Below are 15,212 nucleotides of genomic sequence, written 5' to 3'. Positions count from 1 at the left end.
TGAAACAAATGAATTTTTTGCATACCGATTAATCTGTCGATTAACAGAATAATAATAATCGGATAGCAAAAGGTTCCTCAAAAACAATTTTTTTACAGAATTAAACCAGGCGAAGCAACAACTTTTCCATGGATAGAACAAATTGACAGACTTTTGACAGATTTTGATCTTAAATGCAAAATAATATATATTTTTTTTACGTTCTTGGTATAACTGCTGCTCAAGGTGGGTTTCTCTATCAGCTACAAGCATGTTTTAGAGCCTCTACACTCCAGTTAACGATTAATCGATTACTAAATTAGTTAACGATTATTTCAAAAATGATTAATCGGATTGTTTCATCCCTAGTTATTTAATTATATTTATATTTTTAACTTCCTCCCACAATAGTGATTTTATATTTTAATTTAGAGATTGTTAAGATGTTACACTTTTTGTTTTATTGTATATTTATGTTTTTAACACCAGTTCAGCAACTTGTATTCCAAATTGAACCACCTAGAAATTGGATATCTTTGATTTAAAAAAAGCAATAAAAAGTGAATTATTTTGGTATATTTTCTGAAGGATTCCAGTCTGGATATAAAAAACTTGGTAGATCTCATCAGGAGGATCCATCTACCTACTGCACACATTAGGTCAGTAGATCTATAGTAGAGCAAACAAAAGAGAAGAAGCCAAGTAAAATGTTGCTGAATGCTTCATGACCTTTGATGGACATTACAACACAGACTCGGGTGTTTGATCCAAATGCTATATTTTTCATTATTACATTCTACGTCACAGAAACATCAGAATAGTTTGGTTTTTTTGTTAAAAACAGAAATGATTTCAGCAGAATCAACAGAATTCACAGGAATGTTCCAGACTTTTACTTCGTCAGTCCAGCTAAAACGTCCTCTCAATCCGCTCCGTGTATTTACATGCTTATCAAAAACAACAATAATAATCTCCTATCTCGGAATCAGACATCAGAACATAAAACAAAAAGGTCCCAGTAGTTACCGACTGGAGGAAATGTTTGTTGATTCACTTTCGATGCAGAATCTGCCAAGAATTACTTTTCCCCGACACGCTCCTCATCATGAGAAACAGGACGGAACTACTTTCTCTCCTTAATATATAAACATTCATCTCTGTGTGAAATGCTGGCAGTCCAGCAGTCATTAAAACATGAAAGAAAGAAACAAAAGTGGCAAATCTCTAAATTAAAACAATAAAATCATGACGTAATACTGTTAAAAGTGGGTTTAAGATGTGTTGCGTTCATGTCTGCAGCAGACGCACACGGAATGAGAGGCTGATTGTCTCTGAACTCTCCACTAGAGGGCAGCACAGAGCCCCATGGAGGTGGTGATTTTTATAAGTTGCTGAACAGTTCGTTCCTCTTGCTCCAGTCCATTGGCGGGGCTTTCTTAGAGGCTCTCTTCTGACGGGCCCGTTCTCTGGCCTGAGCCAGAGACATGCTGAGGCCCAGGCCGTCATCGGTAGGGGACGACTCCGGCTCCGGGCTCCTCTCAACCTGCACACATGCATTTAGGGTTAGAGTTCAATTCAGATGCATTGCTGCAGGGTTTTTTTTCTGTGACTCCTACCCGTGGAGGCGGTGAGCTGCGTTCTGCTGCTGGCTGGGAGGCGTTGGATGAGGCACTGGAAGCGTGGGAGCTCACTGACAGCGTATGCTTCAACTGTGATGCTACCTGCCAAACACAGATCCCAAGAACACTACGTTTGAATCGGGGAAATACAACTTAATACAAAGCAGGAAGGAGATTTAAAGAAATATCTGAAAAACATAATGAGTAGCAGCAAGAAATCCCTTAAACTGTTCTTCTGTTGCTTCAACAAAGCAGGTTCTTCTAGATACCATGAGGATCCAAACAGGATCCAGCTCTTCAAACTAACCAAATCCTTTTCTGATGGTAGGTCATGAGCATCTGTTTCTCAGATATGGCTCATGTGCTGATTGTTAATTTAAAACTGAAGCTGTTAAATCAGGTTTCCATCACAAAGATATCAATGGACTGCAACCTGAAAAGATTTACAGCTAATAAATTAAACCTACTAAAGCTATATAAAAAAAAATTCAATATAAATTCTCTAAATACTTTAGAAAAACCTAAGGTTTCTACAGTAAGCCTGGTATTTGTTATTATGATGTAGAGGATCTAAAGCGCCACTAAGCAGCTCCAGAGCTACAGTTTCCAGACCCCTGCTCTATGGCATTCATGCATCTACCTGTTTAAATGTAAGGTGAAGATGCTTCTATCACGTAAACAAAACATAAAAGAAGCTACTTCTGGTACCAAATATATCCATTTTTTTCCCCTCCATCTTATTTTTGAGCCCCTGATTGAACACTCCTCTATTAGCAGTTTTATTCCTAAACAAAGTCACCAACAGCCATAGACTTTGTTTATTCCATCTCTTTAATCTCTAGTCAGGTTCAGCAGATAGACGCTCATATTAGGCCTGGTTCTGGTTTCCTGATCTTTTCCCCGTTGGCACATGTTGCAGTGATTGCTGCAAAGTCTATGAACCACCGGAGTTTCCTTAGATTGACCTATTTTACCAGATGTCACTTTAAACTTAATTAGACTAAATTATAATTAAAACAAAATTTTAATAAATGTAATTAATTTCAAACCTGTAAGTGTGAGTGGACTGATTTCACTACAAATAAACCTCTACTTAAAAATGCAATTAGTTAAAAAAGGACATTTCTATATCTGTAGGAGTAAACAAGTTTTTCAAAATAAAATAAGGTAAAATAATTTTTTCATCCCCTCCACCTTTACCTCTAGACATTTAAACACTCAAAAATTGCAGCATCATATAGTCAATCTAGTAAAGCATCATAACCAGAAGCACTGAGATAGAGCAGAAAGTTTGGAAGCAGTTCTTTATGTTTATGAATTAAATTGTAATAGGGTGGTCCAGGGCGACGTCCAGCCTTGAGTTCATTCTTTGACCTCATGACAGACATCCGTTGATCACTGCTGTCCAGCAGGGGGCTGCAAAGACTTTCAAAAACTCTGGATCCCCACCTTTAATCCTCATCTCATGACAGGCTAATTAAAGCACATATGCTTGTCTAATGTGTTCTCTTCAAAACATGACCCCTTTAAAAAACAGCCTTAAGGCTGGACATGGCTGCTCTCCTATAAATAACCTGGAGTTCAGGTTGGTGGACAAACACGGCTGTTCGCTGTGCAACATCACAGCAACGACATGTGAAGCTTTCTCACAAACAGAATCAGAAGGTTTCTGTGGCTTCTGGTCTCTGTAGCCAGAATGGAGCCGTATGGTGATAAAACCCGGGGGCTGTGAGGTCAGAGGTGGCGGCATGGCCGCGTTACGTAACAGCTGCTGAATGAGGGATTGTTATGCTGCAGGAACGCAGAAAGTTCCTGCATGTGAGAGTGTATGAGTAGCCTCTGCTAGATACCTCGTTAGCATAATCCTCAAATTAAAGCCGACACAATCCCATGATCCTCCAGGACGCAGAAAGAGAGCGGGGGACAGAGAGTGGTGAGCTGTTGTTGCCATGGTGAGAGGTCAGTTACGGTGTCAGCAAAGCCAATTGGATGGTCCTGCGTTGTTTGTGTGAGTGGGATGTGATAAACTTCCATCCTCTGACACACTTGGCTGAGACAAACGGTTAAGAATGCTTTCCAGATCTTCTTATCTGCTCCCAGGATCACCAGAGGTCAGCAGGCTCGTCCCAGACCACTATCTATAGGAATGTGTTCAGAGCTGGGAGGAAGTATTTGACCACTGACATTCTTCAGTCTCACACATCAAAATGTTACAGATCATAAAAAAATACAAAGATAAACATATCTGTATTCCTCCCATGGGTGAACAGTTAATTACACCAAGAGGTCATCAACAATTGATTCAGAAGGGCACAAAAGATACAAGAACAATGACTAAATACTGCAGGCCTCACTGGCCTCGTTTCAGAGGGTCAGAGGGAATTCCCTGAGTGATGGGCTGTACAGTGATGCAGTGGGTAGCACTGCTGCCTTGCAGCAAGAAGGTTCCGGGTTCAATTCCTGGCCTGGGTCTTTGTGCATGGAGTTTGCATGTTCTCCCTGAGCATCTGTATTGCCCTGCAATGGACTGGTGACCTGTCCAGGGTGGACCCTGCCTCCCGCCCATTGACAGCTGGAGATAGTCACCAGCACCCCTCGTGACCCTAGCAGGGATAAGGGTGACGGAAAATGGATGGATGGATGGGAATGAGGGATAAGCACATACCAGGAAAAAGGGCCCCTATCAGGGTTCAGAACCGAAACCCAGGATCAGAACGGCCTCGTGTCTCCTCTTAGCAGAATCATTAAGGTTGCATTCAACTGAAACAGTAGTGAATTTCAAGTTCTCTCCTCCTTAGGAGATGACTAAAGGGAGGAACTAACGTTCTGCTCTCACACGTTCCCCATGTTCACCGTGGTCAACAACGTTGCCCATATCATGAATTTTCAGTCTCCCTTAGCATCAGTTAGTTTTCAGTGGCGTTTGAAGCTTTTAAATTTTAAATTGGTGAGGAGATGCCATACCTTTGAGGCATTAATTAAATATAAAAAACCACCGATCGCTCCGAGTTCACCGCCTTCAGCAAGCAGCGAGTGCTGCTGCAAGGCCCTCCTCCATCGAAAGCAGTCAGTCAGCGTTAAACTCTGCCTGCAGTCAGAGGACTGATCTGACTTTTACGTTTTCCCATATTAGTGGCACATGAGCAAAGTTTACACTGATTCCACCCTGGATTACAAAGCAGTAATTGATTTATTCACAGCCTTTTACATGCTGTGGTGGGTTCTGCCATCTTTTGATTCAATTTGATCAGTCATATAAGTGGTTTGGGTTCAGGTAAAATATTAATGAACACTTGAGTTGATTTATTTTACTTTTAAGCATATTAAAAGTGTTTTTAGTCTCTTTTTGTCCTGCCAATTTTGATATTCCTCTCTCCTCAAATTATTTAAGACACTTTTTATTAAAGATATTGCGTTAAGGCCTTGTGTTTATATTCAAACTTATTTATATAGTGCTTTTATTGCATTATTCATATTAAAATAATTATTCATTTTGTAATTTTATTCTAGAGTACTTTTGTTCCAAATGATTCAAAAACAAACCAGTCAGTGCTCATTATTTGTTTGCTTTAAGGTGCTAGTACGACACCCGTACTAGTACCTATAGGAGAGTTCTAGGGCCAAAAGCACTGTGGAGTGTAAATATACCTAAGAACTTGTTTATATTTGCTTAATATCTTTTAATAAATATATGGACAGAGATAATTAAAGTGAAGCTTCAAGTAAGAAATTCAGTTATAAAATAAAAATATAAAATACATAGCCTGTAAAACCAAATTTTATACTAACAGTTAAACATAGTGTTGGTGGTGTCATTGTCTGGGTCTGCAAAGAAACTCTGTTTGTGACCTAAAGTCAGAGAACAGCAGGGATCTGCAGTAGGATAATGATCCAAAGTAAGCGCAGCAGCAAGTCTACCTCTGAATGGTTAAAATAAATCTATAAAGGTTGTGGTTTGATAAATTAAATGTCAGATTGACCTCTGAATGAGATGTTGTGTTATTACGTTAAATCTGCTTTTTATGTTGAAAACCCCTAAAAAAATGTCTGACATTCACATAAGGTGAAATTGGTTTGGATAGCAGCTTCGTCTGAAAATGTCATTTTGACAAAAAAAAAGGAAGAAATCTAAATGGGGGCGAAGCAACTGGTTTCCACAGCAGTCTGAGTGTGTTTCATTTACCTCCTCGTCGGATCCTCTCTCTGACCCGGGCTCAGGAAGTGGTCCTACAGGCACAGAATTCATGTCAGTTTCTATCAATCATCTCTCAAGCCAACTACCCCCCAGGCCAGTGCAGCAGGGAGTTGTCTTACCTCTGATGTAATCCTCGGTGGGCTCGATGTTGCACCTAATGAAGAATTCCTCGGCTTCGGCATCGACCACCAGCAGCCTGGTTTCGTTTCCGCCGGCTTTGATTGCCGCCACCACCTCTGAGTGATGCAACCCAACCACTGACTTCCCGTTGACCTGAGGGGACACGTCCGACAGATACTCAGCTAAAATTTACATAAAAAAAATAAAAAATAAACAAAAATAAAAAATTCATCAGCTGCCAAAATTTTTTAGCAGCATCCTTTTGTGGAATTTCATCAAGCTGTCTTGGTCTCAGGAGCTTGTTTTCTACAGGCATGGTATTAAAGGTGTAGTGGAGGATTTTCTTTTTCTGTGTGGATCATCAATTTAAGTGGTCCTCCTAATTGTTTACATAAAGTCGTCCTACGTGCTTGCCCCATTAGCTGCCTTTTTCTGCACATGCGCACTTTCAGGCATATTTGTGTGGTGAGCTACGGCTTCAGACAGTCATTAAAGCTTGCCTTTCTCCCTGCGGTTCTTTGAAAATGGCCGAGGGTCGTAAGAGAGATTGTAAGAGAAGAGGCAGGTATATCCCGGAATGCTTTGTGCAGAGAGCTCTCCTCGCACAGCATTATAGGATTTGCTGTCACAGCGGCCCGCTGTTGCTAACCGTCAGCGGTGACTAATAACAAAGATGGTGCAGGCAAGATGGTGTACGTGACAAACGGCGAGTTAACTGAGTTCATTATAAAGTCCACTATATATTCCTCGCTCTATACAGCGATTGAGGGATTTAGGGGTTAGAGCGGACATTCAGACAAAGTAAGCTCGTATGAGCAATGCAAACAGCAACATTTAAACAGGGCGTGCAAAATAAAAAAATAGGCTCGTGCATGCTGTTGCACGTGTTTAACTAGTGTTCCCTCTCGGGAGCGGATACAGGGTTGTGCATGTGCATTTTTCTTCTTCACTACACCTTTAATCCTAGTATCTTAACAGCTTTTTTTTAAAACTCTAATCGTAGGTATGTTCTTGCTTTAACCTTGTGATACAGAGTTAGAAAGTACTTTGACTTAGGTTGGTTTATTGGTTTAGTGGTTGGTTTAGTGGTTTAGTTGGTTTAGTGTTGGCACTCCAAAAGACTAATGGAATCTCTCAAATTTTTGTCTTCAAACAAATGATTCTTCGGATGTCTCAAACAAGTTTGAGCCAGTCTGCTTTACTCAGTTTTTTTCTTTTCCATTTTCTTCAGAATTTCCTTCTACTGAGAGCTACAAAAGGAGACAAGGATTCCAAGAACATCTGACGCTCTTTCATTCCAGCCAACAAGGCCTGAAATCTTTAGTCCATTTGCTGCTAGATTAAGACTCAGGTGGCTATGATTTGATTTTAAACAGATTGATTTAAATTAATTACTGCTGGCTTTGAACTGAAACTAACTGAGCCAAATTCAGTACAAGGCCTTCTGTACCTTGAATGCATCACGTCCCAACGAAACATTAGAATTTCCCTATCATTCTATTTGTCGTGTGTCATATGGGAACATTCTAAAAATGTTGCCCAGCACACAACACACTGCCTTGCCTGTTTTTATTCTCACTTTCAGAAGTCGACTACAAGCACTTTAAAAAAACTTCCCCAAAGGTTTTCCCTGTGATATTAATACAGAAGCTGAAAAGTTCTAGTTTAAGTTTGGATTCAACTATATAACCTGTTTGCACATGTTGGACTGGTATGCAAAGTAAAACCTGAGGCACCACAGAGGCAAGACCCAAACTGCCGCGGCTAGAGTTAGGACGATAAATAAATAAGGAGATGCAGTGTTTTTCCAGTTTTTCTCCTGTTTACCAGCTCCATGATGAATCCAGACTAAATTTAAAACCTGTCTTACATATAAAGTGCTGTCTCTGAAGTAATGCTCCTATAAGCCTAGGCTGCTGGAGGACATGCTGACCACTTTCCTCTCTCTGTTATGTTCTCCTACATGATTCAATGATACATACCTTAAAATTATAGTTTTTTTTTTCTCTCTGTAAAAAATAGTGTTAACTTTTTCATAAATAAATAAAGAGTACTACTGTATAAGCTAGAAATGTTCCCATACAACTCTTTCATTTCTGATATTCCAGTATTCCAGCTCTGAGTATTCACTGAAACCAATATAGACCAAGTAGGACATCAGCATGAATCATACACTCGTTAATATTTGTTTTGCAGTGTGGAATATTAGAAAAGGTTTAATTAACTGCGGTTAATATAAAAAAGAGAGCAATTGTCAAGAACAAAGGTCTGAGAACAACTGACCCATTGATAAGTGGTCATATATATATATATATATATATATATATATATATATATATATATATATATATATATATATATATATATATATATATATGGCTAATGTCGAGCAGATTTCAGATAGCATTATCAGTTTGGGACATCGCTAGTATTAGCAAGGATCTGTTAGCTGTGTTTGTTTTCAAGGCAAAGCCATTTACACAGCTACTGCTGCTGTTAACAGTATGCATTCAGCTAGTCTTAGAAAATAAAAGCTACTAATAGACCTCACATTGGTTGCAGGACATCTTAAGTCATAATAAGCCTAGGTTTGTTAGACGTGTCTCCCTGTTAAAAGGGAGTCATTCTTCTCTAGCATCTCCACATGCTAAGTCGGAATGATTGCACAAAGGTCAATAGAATAACTGACGCACCCGTCCCAATTTGACTAGACCAATACTTTTATACCAGCTACAGCCATAAGATGAACTTCAATTTATTACAGCCAGGACACAATTTAAATTCATTCCTGCGTTTTTTTTTTTCTTGTAGAATGCCTGAATAGCCTTACAAAAAATAAAAAAATTGCGTTAAGGGGAAATGATTAAGCTCCATGAAAGAAACGGAACAATGTGACAAGTAGATTAGCATCAAGGCCTCCCTGCAGATTTACAGCAGGGGGCATTTCAGTGTTCGATATTTGGTAAATGTTTAACATGTTGGGAAATGCATAACAGGGTCAGTAAATAATGATAACATCCAAATGAAGAGATAAACGGTGTAACAAAATCATAAAAAGCAGGTCAATAAAATTACAACACAAAAGGTTTTACTGCAGAAATCGCATCATGGTTATTCTTTACCTGCAAGATGAGAGCCTAACAGGCTACAAGGGTTATTTGCAATAAAGATTTGTTTAAACCAGATATGTTTACCACATGTTTCTGGACATATCTGCTGCACAGCTGAAAGGAAAATTCGGCCAGTAGGGAAAAAAAACCTACAACGTGCACCACTACACATTTAACTGCTAGGCTCAATAAATGGCTGCACTTTGTACCAGGCACCAGGGAGGATAAGGTCCATGAAGTAACCTGTCTATGCTGAAACAGAAAAGGCAGATTACTCTGTAACCAGTATCTGTTAGAGGAACCGTTTACTATTTCATATGAAGGTTTCTGATCTTTCAATGCAGAAAACATCTATTTTAAATCTTACAAGAGATCCTACAATAACATTTTTATTCTAAATGCATTAAACATAATACTTTCCAGTATTTTTTAAATTTAAAACAAAATTGTTCAAAAAATGTGCTTACTATAAACCAATAATCTGTCAATTTCTATTCTATTCAATTTCAAGTAGATTGCTTACACACTCTTAAAAATAAATAACCATCAATGCTAAGAATATGTATCCAAGCTTCCTAATGTAATTCTCATGAATTTGATCCTTAGGAGAGTCAGAAACTATAAACCTTGCTTAGCTTTGGCATAAAAAAGTGTAATAACTAACTTAAAGAGAAACAAAAATCCTATTCTACCTCTCCTAACTAAAGCCTGGCTTTGTTTAGGCTGATATTGATTGAATAAATATGTCCAGAAAGAATTTGGTACTTGTTGGACCATTTGAATTTAGATATTAGGAACTAAGTACAGTCTAAGGTTGCAACTGAATACCTCAAATAGGTGAGAACACTTACGCTATAGAGGAAATGTGCCAGGGGTCGCCAAAATAAGTCTATCCAAATAGTGTTAGCAGCAAGGAAGGATCTAGGATCATGCAGTAGGCTTCCCAGCTCCCTTAATTTAGCATAGAGAACTACTGACAGGAGCTATATGACGGCCCACAGTCTTTTGCATGACAGGACCTAACACAAAAAAATACAATTTTATTCTAGTAAACTCTGTATGAAACATGCTAATGTACACAACTTTATATACTTCCTGTTTTAGAATGTAGAGTGCAAATCTCAACATTTGTGTAATTTTGTTTTTTGTAGTTCTTTTCCTGAAGGCAATAATCCCAATTTAACTGCTTTCATTGTCCGTAGCACCTTTCCAGCTCTGGATAGTGTCCTGGCTGTTGACCCCGCGAAAGGTAAAAAGATAGGAGCAAGGAACAGGAAATGAGAACTCCAATTTGTAGTATTTAGACAAGGTGTTTATTTTGGTTATATTAAAAAAAAATATATATAAATGGATTGACCTTATTTTCCAGCCTTGAACTTTGGCTCATCAATTAAAATAAATTGCCAAATTGGGCCGCCCCTCCAGGGAGCTTAATAAAGTTTTTCCAACCACTCTTATGGACAGAAGAGTATAAAAAAAACAGCACATAGGTTTCACAACATGCTTCTACAAACATTGGTGAAAAAGATGCTCAGCAAATTCTAGCAGGATAGTGCAATTAAATGTCACCAGAGCAAAAAGCCCAGTTTAGAAATTTGTTTACTGCTTAATGTTCCACATTCAGTTGTTAGTGGGGCGATAAAGCAGAAGTGATTGCGAATGGCAGCAACTCTGACACAAAGTGGTCGACCTAGTTTGATGCCTTGGGTCAGCAGATACGGCACTCAGTTAGTCTTAGGGAACAGTGCAAAGACATCTTCATGAAATGTGTTTTTGTTTTTTAAGTTGCCATGCAACAAAACCAGCAGACACAGTTGAGGGAAGGCCCCTTGTTGTTCTTAAAACGTCTGTCCACCAAAGACATGGATGGGTAAGTCTGGTTAGGCAGAAAATCAACCCATCAGTACCCCTTTGGAAGGAGTACAATTGGTACATGTCTTAAGGGCTGGTTATACTCCTGCAGCAGTGTGTCGCAGTGAGCTTATCAAGGGTATAGCACAGATATTTTTGATTTATGCCCAATTTTGAAGTGTGGTCTGGGGACAGTTACGATCTAGCTGTTGTTCTAGATACGGCCTGGGCGGTGAGGAAATGGAAAAACGCAAGGGGCAAGTTTGTGCGACAATGGCGAGACCTGATGGTGAAAAAGAGCGGGGATCCAGGTGGAAAAAGGGTCCCAGCGTTCGCGCGCACCTCACTTTTCTAGCTGGTCCATCTTCATGAGTCGTTTTCCACAATGGCGGTCATACAAACAAAACAAACCGGTAAGGTACCAAACAGGAAATACACTTAGTGTAGAGTGGATGTAGATTTGGCCAATCAGAGGGCTCCCGTCTGCGGCACTGTCACCTACAATTTCACAGAGGTGCAGCAGAGTGTCTACGGCAGGGGCGGGGGCATATCTGCGTTAACTGCAATACACACAAAGACGACCTGGTATAAATTGGCCATTAGAGCTTGTAAGTGACAATAACAGCAAATATGACCCTACATCACAGAAAAACTATGGATTAAGAATGGTAAGTCACTCTCATGTTTATATGTACTTTAATGTTTGGCCTAAATAGACTAAATGGTTTCTCAGATTCACAGTAATCTTTGACAGCATTGAGAAGTAAAAAATGGAAGGCTCCCTGATGGAAAATGCTCTGATTATGAAGCATGGCCCAAAAACACACTCCTAGAGCAAGGAACAATCAAGCACTCAGGCCGATAGGCACTGAGGAATTCTTGTGGGAGTAAAGTAAGAGGTGGAAATAAATACAGGATGTCTTTCAGTCTCACCAGCTCCCACACTGACTGTAAACGTCAGCAGGTGGTACAGAACAATCTTGTGGTAATAAACTCCCCACCCCAACACAACATTCAGCACATTCCCTATCAGCACATCAATCTTGGTGGTAGGGTTGTAAGGTTAAAATCCATCTCTGGCTGAATACGATAAGACTTAGAAGCCTTTTCAAGCAGGCTGTACGATCAACAGAAATGCAGCAACAGGGGTACACACTTCTAAAAGAGATTTCCAATTTTCCACTACTGTAATAGGATTACAGCTGACTTACATGAGGCACAAACACAGTAAAACACCCAAGCAGGTAGTATGAGGGAAAGAGAGTGTAAGGCAGACCTCGAGGATCTTGTCCTGCGGTCGGAGGCCTGCTCTCTGCGCCGGGGAGTCATCGTCCACGGCTCGGATGTACTGTCCTGGCTTGTTCTTCTCGCTGTGCAGGTTGAAGCCATAGCCGCTGGACCCCTTCCTCATGTGACAGAGCCGAGGCCGCGGCCCGTCCCTCTCCACCTGCAGACATATGTGAAAAGTCAGCTCAGCGTAACCGTTTCTTTAAACAGAGCGTTCCATGTATTGATTCAACAAAAAATTCATGTGGTTTGGTCTCATAATTCTGAATACACTCCAAGCAGGAGATTCTCACACCTTTAAAAAAAGTGACACCGAAATAAGAGACTGTAGGATCAGGGTCCTTATGAGTACCTTTCATGACGAATCCATGCTGGGATTGTAGGGCATAAGCAGCATGCAACTTTCCAACCTCTTTATTTTGGAATCATTTCCCTCCTTAGAATTCCAGCAATCATTAGGATAACAGAGAGTTTGCTTAGGGGAATGTGGAAAACATTGTAACAGCAGCCAAACTGAGTATTTAACACATTTCTATTAGCACTGTGATTACAGATATATCTCCTCTGGTATAGACTTTATCATCCAGAGTATGTCTGGGAATACATTAGCTAAGGCAAATCAGCCGTCTCATCCAGAAGGGGTTGTTTTTGTTCATTTTTTGCTGCTTTGCGTTAATTCAGGCAGCAACATCATAATCTACTATACTGAGCACTCCACACAAAAAACAATACAACAAAAGCTAACTCACCAGTTTTTTTAACCTATATTTGTAAAACTTTTTAAGGTTTCTGATGGTTTACAGCTAAAGGAAAAAGTACAGGACGTACAGAAAGCCTCATCTGTCAATGGCTAATAAAGACAGAGGTGCAAGAAGACCAAATATATACTATATCACAAGCTTAATTCACACTTACTGGTGTTTAAACCAGTGTTGCTGCAGGTGAGAGATCTGTGGTGAACATTTTATTTAGTTTGCATTTCCACATTAAGGAAATGCTTCTTTATAATCTTTATTCTATTTCAAAGAAAATATTTTCCAATAAAACCTTCTTGTCCATTTTGTTGTTTTCCTTTGCATCTTTCGCTTATTAAACCACACTGCATTGGGAGAATGAGACCCAACGTTTCAATGAAACTTCCCTGTATAAATGCAAAAATAATCATAGAAAAATACATTATATCTCGAAGGTTAAAATCAAAACTGAGGAGAATCAAACCGTTACCTATGTTAACCCTTATCTTGGAATAATAAACGTAGAGAGTTGCTCCATATGCAGAGAAGAAATTGAAAGACATTGCTGAAAGGGGTGCCAAACATCATGGGCTTTTACTGGCCATTTGGTTTAACATATGGAGTCAGTGATACGTTTCTATTACATCAGCTTAAATTTGTCAAGGTGTATTTATAAAATAATAAAAATTCAAGCTTTTAAAAGATCCAGTGCTATAAAACACACAAAGCCAGGGCTCTGAAAAGGATCAGCTGCCAAAAAAGGGTATGTTATAAAGGCTTTCCAGAGTAAACGTCTCTGCATTTTCTCCTTTTCAGCTTTCCTTCAAACATTCTCTGTGAGATTTAATATCTGGGACAATGAAATCTGTAAGGTGTCGGCATATTTGGGAAGTGTTCATTTTACTGGCTAAATATCCAATTAACCTGCAAATAGTGAAATCGGGATATCTAAGATGCATCCGCAAAGGATTCATTTGTCAGGCTGGGTAAGACTCGATTTAGATGGGAAAAGAAAACAAGTAGAATGAATATGCTGGAAGTTTTGGATCAGAAAGAAACTGATTGCTGTAGGTTTGACAATGTGCTTTTATATTTAAGACTATCATATAAAATAAGATGCTTTTTCAGTTACAGATATATTTTATTTTAATTCTTGAAAGCTTAAACCTAACCCTGACCCATAAACAAATATTGATACAGGTTTGATAACAGGTTCTGTGTTAGCTGCCATGGTCACTAAAGACTATTTCACAGCTAACAAAGCAGTCTGGACAACAGTTGATCATTTCTGCCCCAAAATCTAAAAATCCTTGGATTCTCCAAATTGATTATCCTGCACAATAAAGAGATCAAATAAATGACTGCAAATTTTGTAGTAAGAAATTGTTGGCCTTGTCGGGTTTGTTCAAAGTTTACAGATTATAGAAAACCAAGTTTGTGATTTTTAATTAATATTTTAATATTCTTGGCTTTCCCCAAAAAATATCAACAGAAAACCTTTTTTTGTTTTTGTTTGAAGAAGCCTAAAAACAGTCATCCTGTCTGTTAAACTGGATGGAACATAAGCTAATGAATCCACCTTGAATCTACTCCATCCATTGCTGTCTTATTTGTCCAAGTATGACAAAAATCAGTAGGTCCAAATAATGTGACTATGTCTGGCATCAAATAGTTCTCCTGTTCACTATGCATGGTTTAAGAATGCCAAACCAGAAACCATCCATCCATCCATCCATCCATCCATCTTGGGTTAACAGAAAGCATACCATTTTTTTTTTTACTTTATGTCAGGCACACACAACTGGATTAAAACTACTTTTTGGGTCAGTTGTAGGGTTGTCACGATACTAAATTTTTCAACTCGATACCGATACTAAGGAAAATATACGATACTTGATACCATTTTCGATACCACAAGGATAAAATTTCCAAATTTCAACAGAAATATTTTGATTAATAATTAAAATACAATAAATAAATACAATAAACAATAAGAACAACATCTCGAGGTTGTTTGCTGTGCACCGTATTTAGCAAGCTTGATAAAAAACTTACAAAATTAAAATTAAGTTTTCCTTACTTGGCTACGCTTTACACACATAACAATGACACTAGCCAAACCGGTTAAGAAACAGAATATAATTCCCAGCAGCTGCACCTGTTACAAAAAGTCTGAAACTGAAAAGTGCACAGAATTATTCAATCACACAGTGTTCTGAAAGTGCATTTTCCTCTATTCTGCACTTTAGATGAATGACTGTTTAGGTGCCACTGGTACTCAATACTTTTGAAAATGAGTATTGTATCCGGATACAAC

At 38.9% G+C, this 15,212-nt stretch overlaps 1 protein-coding gene across 1 annotated transcript in view; it reads right to left on the bottom strand.

Annotated features, from left to right (window-relative positions):
* Positions 1–744: 744 nt before the first annotated feature.
* Positions 745–15,212, bottom strand: part of LOC107091463 (Na(+)/H(+) exchange regulatory cofactor NHE-RF1-like) — a 31,917-nt gene continuing 17,449 nt past the window's right edge. Inside the window, exons 2-6 of the mRNA XM_015385405.1 lie at positions 12,151–12,321; positions 5,913–6,066; positions 5,782–5,825; positions 1,596–1,700; positions 745–1,522 (exon numbers count right to left, since the gene is read on the bottom strand). Coding sequence (XP_015240891.1) covers positions 1,361–1,522; positions 1,596–1,700; positions 5,782–5,825; positions 5,913–6,066; positions 12,151–12,321 — 636 coding nt within the window. The 3' untranslated portion in view covers positions 745–1,360. The remainder of the gene's footprint in view (positions 1,523–1,595; positions 1,701–5,781; positions 5,826–5,912; positions 6,067–12,150; positions 12,322–15,212) is intronic.

This window comes from Cyprinodon variegatus, unplaced genomic scaffold, assembly GCF_000732505.1.
Source record: "Cyprinodon variegatus isolate N-32 unplaced genomic scaffold, C_variegatus-1.0 Scaffold338, whole genome shotgun sequence".
Taxonomy (NCBI): Eukaryota; Metazoa; Chordata; class Actinopteri; order Cyprinodontiformes; family Cyprinodontidae; genus Cyprinodon; species Cyprinodon variegatus.
The sequence above is the reverse complement of the archived record's forward strand: the minus strand, read 5'-3'. Positions and strand labels throughout refer to the sequence as shown.